At 37.0% G+C, this 19,566-nt stretch overlaps 1 protein-coding gene across 1 annotated transcript in view; it reads left to right on the forward strand.

The window, feature by feature from the left end:
* DNER (delta/notch like EGF repeat containing) overlaps positions 1-19,071 on the forward strand; it is a 134,087-nt gene extending 115,016 nt beyond the window's left edge. Inside the window, exons 9-13 of the mRNA XM_074877636.1 lie at positions 309-431; positions 3,664-3,777; positions 4,873-5,004; positions 10,868-11,114; positions 17,986-19,071. Of these exons, the coding sequence (XP_074733737.1) occupies positions 309-431; positions 3,664-3,777; positions 4,873-5,004; positions 10,868-11,114; positions 17,986-18,097 (728 nt within the window). The 3' untranslated portion in view covers positions 18,098-19,071. The remainder of the gene's footprint in view (positions 1-308; positions 432-3,663; positions 3,778-4,872; positions 5,005-10,867; positions 11,115-17,985) is intronic.
* Positions 19,072-19,566: the final 495 nt, after the last annotated feature.

Genomic DNA, 19,566 nt, shown 5'->3' on the forward strand with positions numbered 1-19,566 from the left:
CCAGAGTGTGGGTATTCACATTGTTCCTAGCGGCCTTGGTCACCAGCCTGTGTGCTTACAGCCTTGCTGTGGTTTATCGCAGGGGCAGGGGCTGGGGCTTCTCTGAGAACATTGTGCTACCAGGGTGGGTTTTTTTGTAATTTTCACTCGGGGAGAAGATGTCCTTAAAATCGGTGTCTTAACATGTATCTGTCTGCACAGTATATTTCAATTAGCAAGCATCTGTCCTCAGTCTAGAGTTGTGTAATTGTTAATTTTTACTGAGAAGGGTTTCATGGCTTGTTTTATTTCCTCTTTGTGTGATTTAGGTTACCATGGCCTTTACTGTGAAGAGGAATATAATGAATGCCTTTCTGCACCCTGCCAGAATGGAGCCACCTGCAGAGACCTCGTCAACAGCTATGAGTGTGTGTGCCTTGCCGAATATGAAGGTAGGGTGGGGTTTGCCTGTTGTTTTTGAATTGTTCTATGTATTTTTTTATGGTAGGATATACAATATCCTTAATTGAGCAGAAATAAATCCCACATCTAAAATTAATGAAAACGAACTACAATGTAGATCCTGATCCCATAATCTTGATTCAAATGCCTAGTTCAGATTTAGGTGGTCTGTGAGGAGTGCATGTCCTTGTCTGGGGACACATGGCTTCTCTGTTCTTTTGTACTTTTTTCTGCGGTTTTTAAGATATGTTAGAAAGTGATGAGTTTTTAAAAGAAAACATAAGTGTTAAATAAATTTTTTTGTCAGTTATTATTAGGAGCCATTACATGAAGAGCTTTCCAAATTATTTTTTAATTTATTTTCTTCAGTGAAGTGAGCTGAAAACATAGTAATAAAGGATTAGTATTTGAAACAGATTAGCACAAAGGAGTAAAAATGAAAATTTTATGTTGATTGTTCATTTAGAAGACCATAAAGCCCTGAGATAGTAGTACCTCTGTGACTGCTTTCCCATGTTAACTGCAGCTATGTTTGAACAGAATTGGTCTTCAGCATTTCATATGTAATTTATAAAATAGAGGAGAAAATTATGTGTTTTGCTGTACAAAATCTTTTATCTTGCAGTGGTTTTCAGCTTTACACAGAGTAGCACATATCAGCTGTCTGTGACATGTCCTTCTGTGGAGTGCTAAAATTATACATTTTTTGTGTATTCTGTTTCAAATCATGCTGTGAGAACATTTTGAATGCAATTTTATATGTTACTAGTATTAAAAAATATATACATTTTACATAGAATGACTATGTTTTAAGGAACATTACCCCAGCATTTTCTCATTAAGTGTATCAATCCTTATCTGTGTTGATAAGTAATGCTCACTTAACAGCTGCTTGAGGCTAAATATGTATTTCATGCTGGTGATTGCACTGCTCTTTGACAATAGAGACAGAATTCATCATTTTAGAGGCTTAGTGAGCAAATGACCCTCAGCTTTTCATGACAGTTTAAAGAGCACTTAACCATAATGTTATGACTTCATGTTCTGTTCTCGTCCGACCTGTATGTGCAGCTGAAAGCACTGTGTGCACAGCACATTTTGTTTACATGAAAGCAGGGGACCTGGTCCTGTAAGCAGTTTTTGCTGATTACTGAGCTTTCTACATTCCAGTACTTAAGGTATTCAGTGACTCTAATGAACAGAGCTGAGGTACCCAGCTCAAGATACTATGTGGGCCTCAATTAGGCCTCAAGTTTTACCACCACCAATCCAGACCTTCCCGTCTGCAGACCCCCTTCTGCGTCCATACCCCCCGGGCTGCAGACAAGAGCTGTTATCGCTGGTCTGGACTGAAGTATGTGCCAGCACGTATGTGTGGGCTTCTGGCTCTGATGGCTTCTGCTGCTTAGCTGCAGGATGCTCAGACTAGAGTGCTCTGCCTTTCTGCTGCTGACAGACTGACCAAATGATTTCAGCAGGTCTGTAGTGAGTGAGTACGTGTGTGTGTGTGTGTGTATATCTATTTTTATGTATATGTTTAAAATAAGTTGGTTTTATATATTTTTTAATTATTGCTATTAACTTGAGATGATTGTTTTTATATAACTCATGTAAGCTTGCATTGCTGTACATAACTGCAGTGTCAAATGCTAGAGAGCTAAGTTAATTCCTTTTAGTTGTTCACTCATTAAATAAATTTGCTTGTATACATACATCTGATATGTGTCCAATTTCTTCCTTTTTTGTATTGATTTTTCTTTCTCATATTCTTTTCTCTAAATACTCTATTTTCTCACTAATTTTACCTCTGTATATTTCTGCATCTCACTCTCCAATTTCAAATTCATAAACTGCCCAATTCCCGTTGGGAAAGAGATTGGGAAGGAGTAAGGCAGGATCAGTTGCATGTCCACTTTTCACGTGTATTTGTCTAACCTCTTCTACTCCTCCATCATTGTGGGTTCCGTAATTCCCCCAAGCAACATAATTCCTTCACTGTCATTTGCTACCTCATGATTAGAAACATTTTCCTGATGCTAATGCTGTATTGCAGTTTTTATACATCATAAACAATATGAATTTATGCTTCTATTGACTATGAATCTTTACAGTTTGCAGGACAGTAAGGATTTAGAAACATGAACCACCTTAAAAAGTGAAAAATGTGTTTGTAATTTGTAACTGTTAAAACATGAATGTATTCGGAATCCTGTCCTGCTCTTGTTTGTTGAAATTCTTATTAAAAGTATAAGAATGGGAAAACTTGAAGATAATTTAGGATTTTAGCTAAGTGGTCACTTTGGATTCATTCCCAAGCAAAGAATGGTAATAAGACTTAGATTTAGACTTAAAACTTACACTAATGGATAAATTTAGGCAGGTATTTTAAGTGCAAGCTAATTTCACTGTAGTAGATACATTATAAACAAAGTCCCACCAGTCATTCATTATTCACATACATAATTTTTTTCATGTTTCAGTGCTCTCCACGCACTGATTAGATCCTTCATGTATTGATTTTTCTAGTTTTATCTGAAAAGTAGATCCAAAGAAAATGATGCATGTAGCAGTCAGTGGCAGTAGAACATCTCTCCCCATCCCCAGGTGGGAATCTGCTGTGCTTTCTGTTGTGTATGCCAGGTATGGCTTGTACTGTCTTCTGCAAGGAAAAGCTGCTGAATGCACATAGCCTACACCTGAGAATGAAAGAGCGAAGGTAGTGGCATGATGTTGAGCAACCCAGTTATACATTTGAATAAATTGATTTTTCTTTTTATTGCGTTACTTATACTCCTCAGTTTCCTGGAAGAGTCAATGAGAGGCATCAGAATGCTTATGTATATTATTAAAGAAGTTATTACATAATATTCTTACTGAAGACAATTATTGTTTACATTTTATTGAAGAATATTAAATAGCTGAACAGATTATGCTTTACTATACCATTGGTTTTTCAGACACTGCAGCAGTTCTTGTTAGCAGAAATGGTCCTACCTCTCTTATCCCAAAGCCTCAGTGGGTGGGAAGAGCAAAGAGGAGGCATGTCTGTCAAAAGTTAAGCTGCCATAAACTATATGGCTTTATTTTTATGGCATTAGCCTAATAGGACAGGTTTGGAGGCTACTCATCATTGTGCTCATCCAAGTGAAGTTATCACATGTACTGATTTCATGCTGTCAGTATAGGTCATGTTAATGGCAATTACTAATTTTGCCTTTTCAGGAAGGCACTGTGAATTATACAAAGATCCTTGTGTTAACATCAACTGTCAGAACGGTGGCACTTGTGACGGCGAAGGCCTAAATGCGACATGTATTTGCGCACCTGGATATACAGGCAAGTAATTTATACATTACATAGAATGTCTAGTTGTCAGTGCTCACTGTGTCCAAAAAGACAACTACCAAGTAAGACTGTGTCTCTTCAAGGAAACAAATTACTTTGGACTTTGCTGAATTGTAATCAGTCTAGTGAGAACGAAAAGTTCTTGATATTACTTGCAACTGCTTTGAACTTGAAAAATTTTGCAGCAAAAAAAGCCTATTACTAAATACTAAGAGAATTCACTAAGCTAACAGCTATTTAATATGCCTTCTGACTTTACTGCTGGAGACTAGATTGCATTTTAAAAATAACATTTTGAAGACTTCCAGGTAAGCCGATATACTAATTGGACACTGTTGAAACTGGAAAATGTTTTAACATTGACCTTAGTTACTGCAAGCTGTAGAAAACTTACTCCGTTACATTAATGTGCAATTGCTGAAGGCCCTAAAGTGCTTGTTATGAATCAGTTTACACTTTCAGAGTAATGGTAAACAGCCCATTTAATCCTTTGGACTCATATTTAAACTGGCATGATTGGTGTAATCCAAATATCTGCTGTCAATTTACAACCTGATGCTCTGTTAATCATGCAAGGTAATATTCAGTGTGATCGTAACAGATAAATGCATTCATAGCTGTTTTGTAGATCAAATCGTGCTTTTCGATCAGTGCTAATTAAAGGTGTGGGGGTTTTTTTAAGATTTAGCTTTCTGTTGTACAGTGACTGTTTCTCAGAGGCACTGATTAGCTACATTATTGTATAGCACTTCAGAATATACATGATAAATTGTTATACCACATTTTCTTGGGATAGAATTTATATTTAAAGAAATGAGACATACATAATCTGTGTGAGTTTAGTCAAGTCACTTAGACTTTGTTTTCACCTGGTTGAATGAGGATAATATTTCTTCTTGGAAGCTATGTGAGACTTATTTCTTGAAACAGTTATAGAATACTTTTGATGTTCTGAGAATAAAGATGCTATTGAGCTATAAGCTGTTTTGCAGCTAGAGAAAAATTGACTGATGATGTATCTGCTACATGAGGCACCCATTGTATAGAAGTTTGTTTTTTGTTGTTTGTTCTTTTTTCCAATTTAAGGTGAAGAATGTGAAATTGATGTAAATGACTGTGACAGCAACCCATGTCACCATGCAGGAACTTGCATAGATCAGCCTGGTGGTTACACCTGCCATTGTCCACATGGATGGGTTGGTGCAAACTGCGAAATACGTGAGTTTTGTAGTTTTCTAAAAATTTATAAAAGGATGCATTATAATAAAGAAATTCATATTTGTTTCTAAATACCGATCTGCACAAATACTCTGAATCATCTGTAAGTATCAAAATTCTGTTAAATGCATTTTATTTTAGGCCATAACATTTCAAAAGTGGCTATGAAAGTTTGAGAATTCTGTTTCTGGGCACCCTACTTTGAGATGTGTTGGACTAGATTGTCAGAGATGCTATCTCACAGCTGGGCACTAAGCAGTTTGCCTTTTAATTGCACTTAGGCTCAGAGCTTACTTTCATATTTACCTTGGGTTAAGTGATTTCCATAGCATGATAAGCATGGTCCTAACAGACTTGTATTGACTTCTGAGCACCTACAGTTCTAGTGATGTTTCAGCAAAACAGTTTTGAACTTGCTTACCTAAGAAGGCAAGTCCTGTGTAATTGTGCTGTGACTTGTGTGTGTATGCATTTGCCAACTTTTTCAGGAATAAATTTTCCAACCATAGGCTAATTTCCACTGAACTTGTTAGAAAGGTAAAGGTCTCCAGAGCAAGATATTTCCTAAGCATTTAGTAAGGCTTAGAGAGGTTCCATTGGTGGGTCTAGTGAGGGAACAGGTTCGGTGTGATCTCGCTTCTTAGTATAGAGAAAAGCTTCAGCGTAAGTGCACCCTTATGGAGCAGAAGAGAGTCCATGGGAGGAAGAAAGTATGAAGCCCAACTGTGAAAGAGTTAGAACAGAAATTAGGCTTCATTAGTTCTGTTGCTCACAGAGCTGCTTTGTATTTCCCTGATATCTTGTTCTTGGGCTACAGATGTCTTTATTAGGGAGTTTAGCTGTGTATTTAAGTGCTTGAATGCTCAGGTACTGTGGTCATAGATCCCTTCAAGTCATTATACAAGTTTGAGAGGATTTGCAGTACTTAGCACAGCTAATGTTGCAGGGATAGGTGATAGATTAAAAAATAAACAGGAGGGGGGACTCGGAAAGCTCATATTGTACATTCATGAGAAATTACCTATACAAAAGCTGGAATAAAAAAGGTTTTCTGTATCTCATTTACACAAGGAGCATATGAAGCTTCTCTCCTTTACTCTTTTTTACTTAAACTTTACTTAAACATGTTGATGGCTTTTAAAGTTGATTTCTATTCTTGATGTTAGTCCTTAGTTTAACCCAGAAGACAACTTTGTTCACACCTAGACTGACACAAAAGTTTTATATTGACAGGTTTATGACCTTCTCTCCCTGTAACTGTTGGTTGTGCATTCAGGTTCAATGCTTTCTGTTGAAAGCAAAGACTGCAGAAGAGCATTGTTAGCTAGTCCAGAGATGGTGAAAGCACTGCCTTTGCATTGTCTCTGTGAATGGCACACACACTTCCCTGTGTGGTACAGAACCATCATGATGTTGGGAGCACAATGTTGTGTGCTATCTGTATGCCATATTGCTCATGCTAAAAGATGCTCAGATGAGCTTTTACTGACAAAGCTGCTGTTAGTGATACCTGAAACATTCATGTCCAAGTTGATCAGCAAGGCAGTGTAATTCTACCTGCCTTAGCCACTGAGCTGCCAGACAGATGAGTTTAGTTCTTGAAGAAAGCAATAATCATCCTGGAAAGGTACTTCCTGAAGTACCTTAATGTAGTAACAATTACATTTCTGTTATGTTATGGAATGAATAGGTCCCAAAGGGAAACAGATGGGCTTGCATGCTTTCTGAGCCCTGCAGATGTGCTATATATAATCAGTGATGCTTGTTCTGGAGTCCTCCTTTGGTTGTCACGCTCTAGTCACTAAGAGTTTGGCTGTTTGCACCACAGATACATAGTGAGGTGCATATAAACACATGGAAAAATGAGAGAAGCAGAACAGAGAGTGGAAGGAGCCTTTTCTACTGTCCAGCTCCTCAATTATTCCTGCTTTCCCCTGTGAGGGATGCATGCCCCCAAGCACTGCCTATGACAGGTAGGTTCAAGCTTACGTCTCTGGTTGGTTAATATTAACTCCTTTCAGACCTCATTTGTAAGTGTGTGAGAGAGAGAGTGGATAAAACTCTGCTTAAACTTCGTTCTCTTGAGCAAGGGGATTGTCTCTAACGCACATTTCTCTACACATAGCATCTGTTTATAGTTGAACTGCAGTGGCCTTGCCTCCTGCTCACAAACTTGGATTTTTTGCTTGTATTGCATACTTGTAAACTGTGCAAGTTAAAATGATGGGAAAGAGCAACAGCACTTTGTTGTTGCTGTTTTAAGCCTTTTACTGACTGATTTGTTCTTTTATCTTGTGACTGTTATGACAGGAGACAGGGAGTTATATGAGTGTTAACTGGCATTGATAACACTGCAAGGCTGATTCTCAGCCAGAAATATCAGACCTTTTCTTTCCCTCTCAATATTTGGAGAATAAATCTTATACTATTGTTCATGGCAATTGTTTTCAATTGAAGAGGTTGAAATTTTTATCCCACAAATCAGGATAGCTAATAGAGTCTATATATGTTCTAATAATAATAATAATAACATAGGAGATATAAAAAAATGCAATATGGACAATTCTGGTTTGGATTCGTCTTAAAGGAATCAAAACAGGAAAAAAAATCTTAGCATAATCTCATAAAGATACATTTTGAAGAACAATTAAGTTTAAAATTTGAGGGTTACCTATAGTTTCTTCAATAACCTAACATCTGCAAATGTCTCATGTTCCCCTGCTATTAAAGTCACTTTGACACAGCATCAAAGTAAAATGATGTGTTGTTATGGGACACCATGACACTTCGCAATAGTCAGATGTTAGTATGGACATGCAGCCTCTCTAACCAGTTCAGTGGCTTATACATAAAGCTGTGGAAGCTTCCCTATAGCATGTGGATTTTAACAGGTATATAGAAGATTATGCAAATAGAGAGGGGATTGAGCTTTGAAGAAATCACTTTGCAGAAAGAATTTAAAAGCATTTTGATCTGCAGATTTTTTTCTACAGAACTGTGTATCCATGGGAAGATCTTTGCACTCACTGTCTTTCCCTGAGCTATGCGTTGACCAACTGATGTGAACCCGATTGTAATCATATCTACAAAGACAATATCCAGCTCTTTTATAAACAGGTGCAGCACTTCTGATCTCATTGGAGTTGAGTCAGTGGTGCAGTGGATTTCTGTTCAGCTCTAAACATTGAATCTATCAGTAAATCTGCTTTTGTTCATCTTTCCATATCTCCTTGTCATGTTTATCATATTGTTTCAGCAATTTGTACATACTGGTTAATAATGTATTGGAAATTAAATTTAAACACTGCATACTGACTTCCTTTATATTGGACCATCCCTCTGAATGCTAGAAAAAGACATGATGAAGCCAGGCTTCAGGCTTCTCAAGAGGGGGACAAGCTGGTGTTCGGGGGTCATTTGACTAAATAGATCACATTTTATCTTTTGTGTTTTTCTGTTACTATCCATCAAGGAGGCTGTTGGTACTTAGTCTTTTTTGTAGAACAACTCTCTATTTACTATTAATAGTTCCCCATTTTTTTCACCAGCTGTTTTTTCTGCTTGAAGTGATCACCCTAACAGTATTTCAGGGTTATCTTCTTGTCAAACTGCATGCTTTAATTTTCAAGTGCTGTATATACAACAAACTAGACAGGATATGTGTTGCCTGGATGAACTGAAATGCCTGCCTGAAATATCTGAGATGATACTTATTATATCGTCTTGTGGTCCTTACCAGTATTAGCAATTCCAATTAAATAGGATTAAATCAGTCTTAATTATAAAGAGGATATTCTTCCTTCCAAAATGAAATGTATTTGCCTAAAAAGTTAACGGAGCATTCATTGTAAAAAAAAGCTTACAACATGTCTCATATGAATTTTGTAATGCCTGCTGGTTATTTGTTAATATTATTACATTTGCTACTTTTGTAATTATTAATGTAGTTAGCAAGGTAAGCCAAACCATGTGGTTACTTGAAAACTAACATTATGAAGAATTTATAGTACTGACTGTGTGATGTGCATTGAAATCTAATTCTTAATTAATTTTATGAACATTACTATGACAACTAAGAATACTGTGATTTTGAGCTGTCATAGTTCTTTCTAATCTTTGGAGTATAAGCTGTTAATCTTCATATTTTTATCTGTTGAGGAAGAAAGGAAAAAATTTCATCCTTACCATCCAGAGATGGAAGACGCAGAATCTAAATCAGAACTGTCTTGTCATATATCTGCGCACATTAGATCTGAATTTGGCCTGATCTGACAACCTGACAGAAACCACTGTGTGTGACGAATGTGCTGCAGAACAGAAATAGAAACCCATTCCAGACTGCACAGAGCACAGCTGTATTCTCTCCCTCATATGCTGTCTGGGCAAATTGCAGTAACAGCACTTTAGCAACATTAAATCACTGAATGATTACGGCTGATCAAAACTTTACTGATCTCTGAAGAAGGTAACACCAACAAGCAGTCAGTCCTGTAAACTCAGCTCACATTTATGGACAAAATTCTAAGCAAGCCCAAGCTCAGAGGTGCTCCAGGACAACCTTTACTATTGTAAACAAAGAGCAAGCATTTCTTCAAACTTTGCCCAGGTGAATCCCACACATTACAGCTTCAGGATTTCTCCCTACCTTCCTCTAAAATAGATTTTTTTTTTTTTCTGTACTTATACACTCCCCTGTGTTTCTGCCATAGATGAACATTACATCCACAGATGCCACTAAACTTGTCATTTCAGGTCAGGTGCTTGAATAAGTTATCTGCCATCATCAACATCCTCAAGAGGTGGCTTCTAAGAATATCTTAACATTCCCAAAACATACGCTTGGTAGCCCTGTTCCCAGACTGTTTGTTATTAAGTAAAGGGAGTTTCTAAACCAGTGCAAGCGGGAGTCCATTTGAAAAAGGAACAGTCACCTGCTAGAAATAACTTGAAGCGTGTCAGATTTCTGTAGTCAGAATGGTTCAAGTCTGTTCCTGGTTTGAAGTAATTTTTGAGAGCATAGGCTTAAAAGACTGTCAAAAATGAACCCTAGAGGGAAGTACAGGTTAATTAGAAATACCCTGACCCATGCTAGAGAAAAACAGATCTGAGGACATAGGCAATTGATAGACAATCTGTTTGGCGTTGATAGACAATAGTTTGGGCACAAAGAATATTTATAAAGAAGGTCTGGAATACATAAATACGAGAAACCTCTTCCAGATTGGCTTTACTTTAAGGTCAGCTTCGAGACCTTTCAGGGAAATTATGCTTGAGAGAACACTCTAGTGGGCTCAGTACTGCAGCACCTTATGAGATGCCCTTTTTGTCCTTGAAATGCTGGTTTTGAAGTCTCTGCGGTCTGGTGGAGGTAGGCATAACAAAAACCTGTGTTTCAAATACAAAACCAAGCATGTTTAATACATCTTAAACAACACATTTTAGTGGAAAGGTTCACTAACTATTAGAACAAACTGCACAGAGAATTGGTGGATTACTAGAAGCTTTTACATAAAACCTGCCTGCCTTTAGAGAGCCTGTAAATATTATAACATAATGCAAGAATAAGTAGATGACTTTCTATGACTTGGGTTATTCAGGAGATCAAACTAGATAAGTGTTCCTATATGACCTTAAAAAACTACAAAAAAGCTGGGTGAAGGATCAGGATAGCACTATTCAAATTTGTTGCATGTTAGGCATTGTGACATATCCATAACAGAGCCTGGGGAGGTTCAAATTACATATCCTCCTAGCTTCAGAAGTCTCCACAGAAACATCGAAAGTGAATGTCATAAAAGAATTCTATTCAGCAGGAAGGATATAAATTACTAATTAATGATAACCTTTTATTTCTTACTGGCAGATCTGCAGTGGAAGTCTGGGCATATGGCAGAGAGTCTAACAAATATGCCTCGTCACTCCCTCTACATCATAATTGGGGCTCTCTGCGTAGCGTTTGTCCTGATGCTGATCATTCTGATTGTGGGAATATGTCGCATCAGCCGCATTGAATATCAAGGCTCTTCCAGGCCAGCCTATGAAGAATTTTACAACTGTAGAAGCATTGACAGTGAATTCAGTAGTGCAATTGCTTCTATCCGACATGCCAGGTTTGTTCTGGGGATGGTAATTTAAAAAAAATATGTTACGATATGCAATTTCAGTCCATGCATAGTGCATTTAACTGTGTTGGGAGAGAATGGGCTGCTTCACTGTGAAAAGACAGAATCACCGGCATTGCTCATTGTTCTTTTTTGATCCCTATTCTGTTCTCATCTGAAGTGTGACAATCCAGCACAACTCTTTGAAAACAGAGAGAGTTATTCTGAATTTATTTGGTGTAACTCGTGGAGAGGGGCAGATGCAGAGTTCTTAGCTTGTAAGATCTTCTGTTTGGGATGTAAATACTCTTTAACTGATACACACAAGTAATTTGATTACATATCAAAGGCACCTTGATTTTTATGACTAATTTACCAGATTATTTAGTGAGACTCTTCAAATCACTCATTTTTTGTGCTCCTGTTTGCCTCAAAATTAGGATCTTTCTTACTTGCTTTCCTAGAGAGAGTAATTTTTTGACTTTTAGTTTTAATGGAGCACTTGTAAGCCAGGCAATAATACAAAAGTAGGACTGGAAGGGATTCAAGAGCTCAAGTGTAAGCCATTGCACTGATATAGCATTAATTACACTTAGCTCCCTGCCAACAATTGTGTTTAAAAACCTCCAAAGGAGTTGAATAGCATTAAAAAAGGCTTTCCTGAAATCCAACCTAGATTTTCTTTGCTATCAGTTAGGCTGATTCCTTCTTACTGGTCTTCAGGTTGTCATGAAGAATAATCTATCACTGTTCCCTTTATAGTAATCATGTACATCGTGTCGTCCCCCCTTTTTTTTTATAATAAAACCAAACTAAGCAGAACAACTTTTTTCTTCCCTAGACTAAACTAACCCATTCTTCCAGTATCTTCTCCTGGATCATATCAGCTTCTTTATTGTCTTCCTGGGACACACTCCAGATTGTCTTTCTCTTTTTTTGAAGAGTGGTTCCTAAAGCTGGAAATAGTTCTCTGTCTGAAGCTTTACCCATAGCAAATGAACTGAGTAATCACCTCCTGTGTCTTATTTATGGCATTCCTGTTCATACATCTGAAAATGAAACCTGCTTGCTTTTTTTTTAATTTGCATTATGCTAGCAATTGCTGATATAATTTTGTGACCTGTTAGACCTTTTCCTCACCCCAAGATCCTCTGTGCCATTTTGCTTTCTAGCCAGTATTGTTTCTTCTGCATTTGACATCTCTCTTAATAGGGTAGAACTTTCATTTTTATTGTTTCTTTTTCCTATTTCTTCGATTTGTCAAGATCACTTCAAATTCCAAGAGTGTTCATGTGTGTTACCATTAAAATGCTTTTAAAAGAATGGAGGGAGACACGTTCCTGTGCATGGAGAAATACATGCGTATTGGTTGGTGATTGCTGGTAATTCATTTTCCAAATGCTCCAGTTCTGTTTCAGTGCAAATTAAATAGATTGATTGGTACCACCACTGAAGTCATCAAAGTTATCTGAAATAGATGAGGAGTTCCTACAGACTCAGTTAATCACATTGCAGCTTTGGGCAGTAGCTCCTTAAACTGTTCCAGCTAGATTTACAATAAAACATTTGTTCATTGTCAAAATATATTAGTTAGTAAATATTTTAAACAGAAAGATGTGCATAGTCGATTTAACATAGCAATAAAATAATGTTCTTTCAAGTCTTCCCTCAAGTCTCTTTTGCCACTTAGCCTTACATCTCTTCCAGGAGGAGCTCAGAATCTCCACACCATACACACCCTAAGAACTCTTCTTTTCCTTTAGCAGTGTATTGGGAGAGGAGCGAGTTGCTTTATGGCTCATAAAAAGCTTTATAGTTTTTTATTATTTGGCCTTCTGAATGTCTACTGTTAGGTACTACACATCTCCAAGGGTGGAAAGCAAGGTGCAAAATGATACTGTTAATCTTTCAAATTAAACACTTCCCTCCTACTACTGCAGCAGTGATGAATGTGTCAATCCTGTTCAGTTACTACTTGATGAAGTGGTACTTTGCACTTCCACAGGGACTGGAATTGGTCTCCTGAAGAACAGTGTAAAACACCTGGGTTTTCTTACTTATTTCTTAAAGCAAATTTGGCAACTTTCTATCTAAGGGTATCAAGGAAAAGTGTACCAGCAAGGTAGGATCTTTTTAATCTGAGTTTGCACTGCCTTTTACAGTTTCACCACCAGGTAATGGAAATGGTAAAAGGTTTTCTGTATGAAACCTTTCAAATCTTGGAAGCTGGGCTAGTTCAGGTCTTTATCACTACTGTCTGTACTACTTATAACGAATCTCTGTTTATTACTGAACACAGAAGTTTAGAAAAACAAGTTTTCATCAGGGTTAAATAACACCCAAAGAACTTCTTAGACTAGGATATATTCATGATGATTTTTCAGATCCATATTATGCAGTTGAAAGTTACATTATTGGAACCTGTTAATAAAGGGTTTCCTTATCTTGGGAAAGGTGTTTCTATTTAATGCAAGTGAAACTAAATGTTTTTATTCCAAATAATTCTCTGTGCTTCTCAGAGAATTGGATGCCTTATAAAAATCCAAGATAGAGCTGCCAAGTCAGGTAATTCACAGAGGTTTAGGATGAACATGATTGTGTTTGTTTTGTTTCCAGGAAGATATAAAACACTGCTTTGGTGATTTCACTCCAGGAAGAGGAGCACAACTTTTATAGTTATTTTTGCATAACTCTTAAATCTGCATATTAAAAATACCAAGGTCTGAATTTTCAGAATTGCTGTATCTAAGATACCTACTTTCAGGTAATAGATTCTCAGCGTTTTCTGAAAATCATTCCCTTTCCCAGTTAGATACCCAAACTTATTAGTAATTTCGAGGCTTAAGAAAAAGTGAGTAAATGATTTTCTTTAAATGTAAGGTTTCTGTTAAAGTCAGTAGGTGTCCAGGGCATGTGGATGCCTGTTGCATATTCAGTAAATTATTCTTAAATTACTTGTTCATGTTTCTCAGCAGGTCTTTTTCTTGATCATTTTTTATAATTTGGTCTTTACTAATCAAGGTACTTGCTGTAAGAGAAAACAAATCTGCTCAAGGGTCATTACTAATACATGTCTACTTCTAGTGAATGTTCTTAGGATTAGCAGATCATAACTAGATAGTTTTCTAACAAGGTGAAGCACGGCTCTCTTTAGTATTCATTATGCAGACAGTAAATAAATACTCCTTTTTATGTTAAAGCTTATATATTTTAAAGCCAGAAGGGAACACTGTAATGAAATAGTTGACCACTGGCTACTGCAGCCATGAGACTTCATTGAATTGGAACCAGGATCTGTTGTTGAAACTGGATTGTTCACTTTAGGAGAGCATTCATGCTGAGTTCACTAAGTATCTGGTTACAGAGACTGTACTACTGTAAACTTTTTGTGTGTCTAGATATCATGCACTACATACAGTGTATTTAATTTTACTTTCATATGCTGACTCTTGTTCTGTCTATGTGTGGGTTGAAGAGTCTGGTTCATCAGACTAAGTCATCGTGTCACAGCAGAATAAGTTTCACTCCACTGCACATTCTCTGCATTCTGATGTTCAAGTCATCTGTGTTATATTGCAATGTCCCAAGTTCCCTGAATCTGATGAGCTTCAGCACATGCTAGTTTCTTACCATTTTCTGACATAGGTTTCAGTGATGAGTTTTGGTTAGCTATCTCTTTGTGGAAGTATGATCACATGCACAAGTTCTCTGGTCTCCACAGCACGTGCTAATTGCTTATATACATCTTCTGTCAGTCTCAACTTTGTAGGAACAAAGGATTATATTTCAATTATACCAAGGAACAGAAAATACCACTTGGGCACATGGCCTTTTCTCTGAATAATGCAGAGGAAATTAAACTTCTCATTCTCCTCCTGTGGAGGCAAAAATAATCTGTTCCTCTTATGGGTATGCTTTTTAAAAAATTTTAAATTCTGGTCTCTCTCTTTTCCTTCTCTTGTTTAAACTTTATTTGTGGACTCCTTATACCAGTTGCTGTTTTTGAAGAGAGTAGCAACATGTGGTTTCTTTCTTCTGCTTCTGGGGAAACTCTGAACTCTAGTCTATCCCACAGAGGTTGGAGGATACCATTTCCTTGGGGTTCAAACATCTAACGTTCTCAAAAGTCTTCTACCTGAATGGAATTGTTGAGGTTAATGACTCTATGGTTAGCCATCTTTTGAAATGTCCTTTTAAGGAAGTGGAGGGGCAACCCCATTCCACATGTGACATAGAATTTGCAGTCTCTGTCACACACACACACACACACAAACACACACACACACACGTATGGACCAGCTGCCTGTGCCAAGAAGAATTCTTACGTTGAATATATACTGTCCACAAAATTCTCATGGAACCCTCAGTCTCAGTTACACAGGTTTCTCTTGTTCAATGTTTCATTGCAAAATATATTTTCTAATTCTCATATCATTTACTTGACTTTGTGATGATCCCTATGCCATTGGTAAGTATCTCTGATATACACACTGGAACACTGTTACCCATGAATGGACATGCGAATGCTAAATATAGAGGCCATAGAACTTCCCTCATCCTACTGATGCACTCTGCTTACCAATCTGAGCACATAATTGATCATCAGACACAATATGGCATTAAAGCTAATGTTAAAGTGATTATCCATCATGTCCCTCCAGTCTTTTTCCAGACTCAGTGCTTCCCGCTTCCCAGGGTTGAGATTTCCCAACATGGTGCATACTCTTTGTTAGATGAATAATTTTGTATTTGGTTGCACTGGAAGAAGTCTTTATTCATTTGTTTTGTATGTGCTTTTGTTGTAAGCGGCCTATTAATTGATCCAGTGCACTCTATAGCAGTGATCTGCATCTTTTCACTATTTACTGCCCCTTGAATTGTTGCCTCTTGCAGATTGTATTGGTAATTGTTTTATGTTTTCTTTTATATCGACAATTAAACGATTAAATAGCATCCTTGTGCAATCCTACCAGATACACACTCATTGAACTAGGACTTCCCATGTAACAATTCTGTTTTGAGACCTCTGAGGTTTGTGTTAACTCTGTTTACTGTTACGAGCAGGGACTGGCTTCTGAACCGCCTGATCAAAGCAATGTGGTCTACCAGCTAGATGGCTCAGCCAGGCCACAAACAACTAGCACATGTGCTGTGGTCTTTTCTCAGCGTTTACTAATTAGGGGCACATGTCAACTATGACCTACACAGAAGAACAGATTCTGTACTGCTTCACCGTGTGCAACAAGCCATTTGTTCTCTACCTGTCATAAAAAGGCAAAATTTGACTTAAATCACTGGAGGGTGTTCATCATCATTTGTATCTATGCAGAGCTCTATTTCCTTTAAACCCTTAAGAGTGATGGAGAGAAAGGGTGATTCAGAATTCATTGCTGCCTCTGAGTTAGTAAGATTCCATAACTTGATTCCTTCATTCAATTCTTGGAATTTTATCTCATTTACAGAAAATCAGGTTTATCCATCATGATGCTGATGAGCAAACATGGCCTGTATGTATTTATTAAACTATAGAGGACAGGAGGCATTTGTGCATGGAAATGTACCTGGTGTGGCCTTACTGACAGCTGAAGTACTTTGAAAAATGAAATTTCCACCATATAGATCATAATGCTTCCAGCCATTTTAGTTTTGTCAACAATTCTATATCACTGAAAACAGCCAAGAATTAAATTGGAACAGACAGGAAGTTACATAAAGATCTTGGAATAAAAACAAGTTAATTTTGGTTTGGTCTAAATATTAGCCTCAATATCTGAATTTTCTGGATCTCACCTTCCAGTGTACACAAATTAATATAGACTTAATATGACACATAAGAAGGGGATAAAAAGAATCCTTAGTGTGGATCATTACCTAAATAAGTCTTTATGTTTCTGTGTTAGTATTTTTTCTGCATCAGGTCCATAAGGAAAGCAGACTTGACCCTTTTTTGCCTCATTTTCCTGTGATCCTTTTTGTTATTTAAAGCTCCTGAAATTGTAGTCAGAACACTTTGGTCATTTTTCCACTTTCAAGTTGCATTTTTAGCACTATTTTTGTGTCTTAATAAATGATCAGAAGTGTGATAGACTGTCTATGCAGTGCAAAGGCACCTGAAGGAGTTCTGGATATGCCAGCACCGGGCCACAATGATACAGCTGCACCAGTTCTCTGCACAGGCAGATGCAGCCTGGTTCTTAGCAGCGATGGTTGCCCAGGAGGAGCATGCTGCTGATGGGATTCTGTTGCTTGTGAACCTTTGCTAGATTAGTATGTTTATGTGGCATTGCACTATCCTAACTGCCATTAATTCTGCCAGTGTTGCGAATAGCATGCAGCATGCTGATAATTAAAATGTGCTTCCCAAGTGGATGTCAGGTGAGAAAAGTTTATTTTTTAAATGCTTTGGCTATAGCTCATAACTCAATTCAGTGCACAACTATTGCATTTCCAAATGCAAATGTCACACAGTTGTCTGTTATTTACTTTTTGTAAATATATATGACCTGACCTTAATATTGTTTGTTAGAGCAAGCTCAAAAATAAAACTCTGGGCTCACTGAAACTGTATCAGTTTCACTTTTGCCTTCCACAGTCTTCTCATATTCTGATACTGCTGAATTCTGTAGCAGAATTCCTGTAGCCTTTTGATATGGAATCTGTTTCTTGTTTGCAAGAAGGTTTTTTTTTTTAATTTGATATGTATATTTCAAAAGTCACTGTTCAGGTATTTAAACTTCTGTACTACTGGAATCTTGCAATACAATTGAGAATTTGTCTAGGCTCTGTGTCTGTTTCTGACTGCATACCATAACTCAGTGGGTTCTTGCCATTAATTCATTCATACTTCTGTTTGTTACCAAAAGCTTTCTTTTGTTTCCAGGTTTGGCAAGAAATCCCGACCTGCAATGTATGATGCAACCCCCATTGCTTATGAAGATTACAGCCCAGATGACAAACCTTTGGTTACACTGATTAAGACAAAAGATTTGTAATCTAGTGTATCTTTTTTGGATTATTTTTCAAAAGGATGGGCTACTAACCTAATTTAAATATTTTTAAGAAGAAAGCATAAGTAATTTAAACCATTAGATGCTTCAGAATTTTCTGTAGAATATTTAAGAACCAATTTTCTGCAGCTTTTAGTTTGGAAAAATATTTTAAAACAGAATTTGTGAACTTCATGAATTACATTTTAATGTACCTTGAGCTCTATAAACGATAAGCTTATGATAGTGTGTGCTTTTTTCTTGGTAGACACTATTACTAAACCCAGATGAGTTTCTTGTGGTTGTTACAGAACAGAAAACAATAATTAATGAGGAATTCTTTATGACATGTCAGTGCCAGCTTTCTCAGTAGAGGTAGGAAAAATGTGAAGCATAATATGATATATAATATATCCATTAATTAAAAAAGTCTAAAATGTTTGTGTTGTGAAAAAGAAACTAGTAAAAATTATTATTCCTAATCTGAATGAATTAGCTTTTGCCTTATTCCATGCATGAATAGATAACCTATTTCTCCATTATTTCCTGAAAGTTGCTGAAACATACTCTTGAGTTGATGTTTGACATTTTTGTAATAGTATTCAGGCTAGGCCTTGTATAATAATTAAAGTGCCTCTTGAGGCAAAGTAAGGGCATGATCCTTTAAACATTGAAATCAATGAGAGAACTTCCATTGACTTCAGTGAGCATGGGATTGGATCCTACAATTGGAGTGAATCTATATTTTTCTTTAAAGGTTAAAATTTTTTATATTGTGACTAAACTAAGCATATGGTTTGAGTTGTTTGTTTCCTAAAGGTTGTTGATGTACAGTATTGTTTCATGAAATATTGTGTATTTCTCATAGTGCTTCTTATTTAGGACCAGTATGGGGTTTTTGTGGCTGTATTTGATTGCTTATGGGCTTCTTAAAATTCTTGCTTATTTCAGAAAATATTGAATAAATGTTATCAAGTGAAGATTGCAGCTGTTTCTTTGTTTTTCTTCATTTGAAAGTGCAGTGTTGTATATAAATTTGAAAGGACATGAGCATATAATGTGCTATAAATAATGCTGAAAGAAGATAATCCATCTGTTAATCTGAAAAGGAAAAAAAATGGGCTTTATTATTAAGGTAATCTCTCAAAAGTGAAACAAATACAGCACCAAAGTAAAGATGCAGTCCTGCAGTCCAGGCCACATGCTCCACAACCTGTTCCTGAGTGGATCTGACTGCAAATTTGGGCTCTAAGTTATAGCAAGAGTAAGGTTTTGTCACAGAACAAGCAGTTTATGTGAGGAGGCTCAATCTGACTTTGTGTTTCAAAGAGGCCGGCTAGTGGGGAAGCCAACATGCATGGTATGGAGGCAAATTGCTGTAGCTACTTGTAGAGCCTGCTGCATGGTGCTGTGCTGCGTCCAGTCAGTACTGTTATATTACAGGCTGATAAGCACTGAGGGGCTAGGCTCTGGTT

This window comes from Strix uralensis, chromosome 9 (assembly GCF_047716275.1).
Source record: "Strix uralensis isolate ZFMK-TIS-50842 chromosome 9, bStrUra1, whole genome shotgun sequence".
In the NCBI taxonomy this organism is placed as follows: domain Eukaryota; kingdom Metazoa; phylum Chordata; class Aves; order Strigiformes; family Strigidae; genus Strix; species Strix uralensis.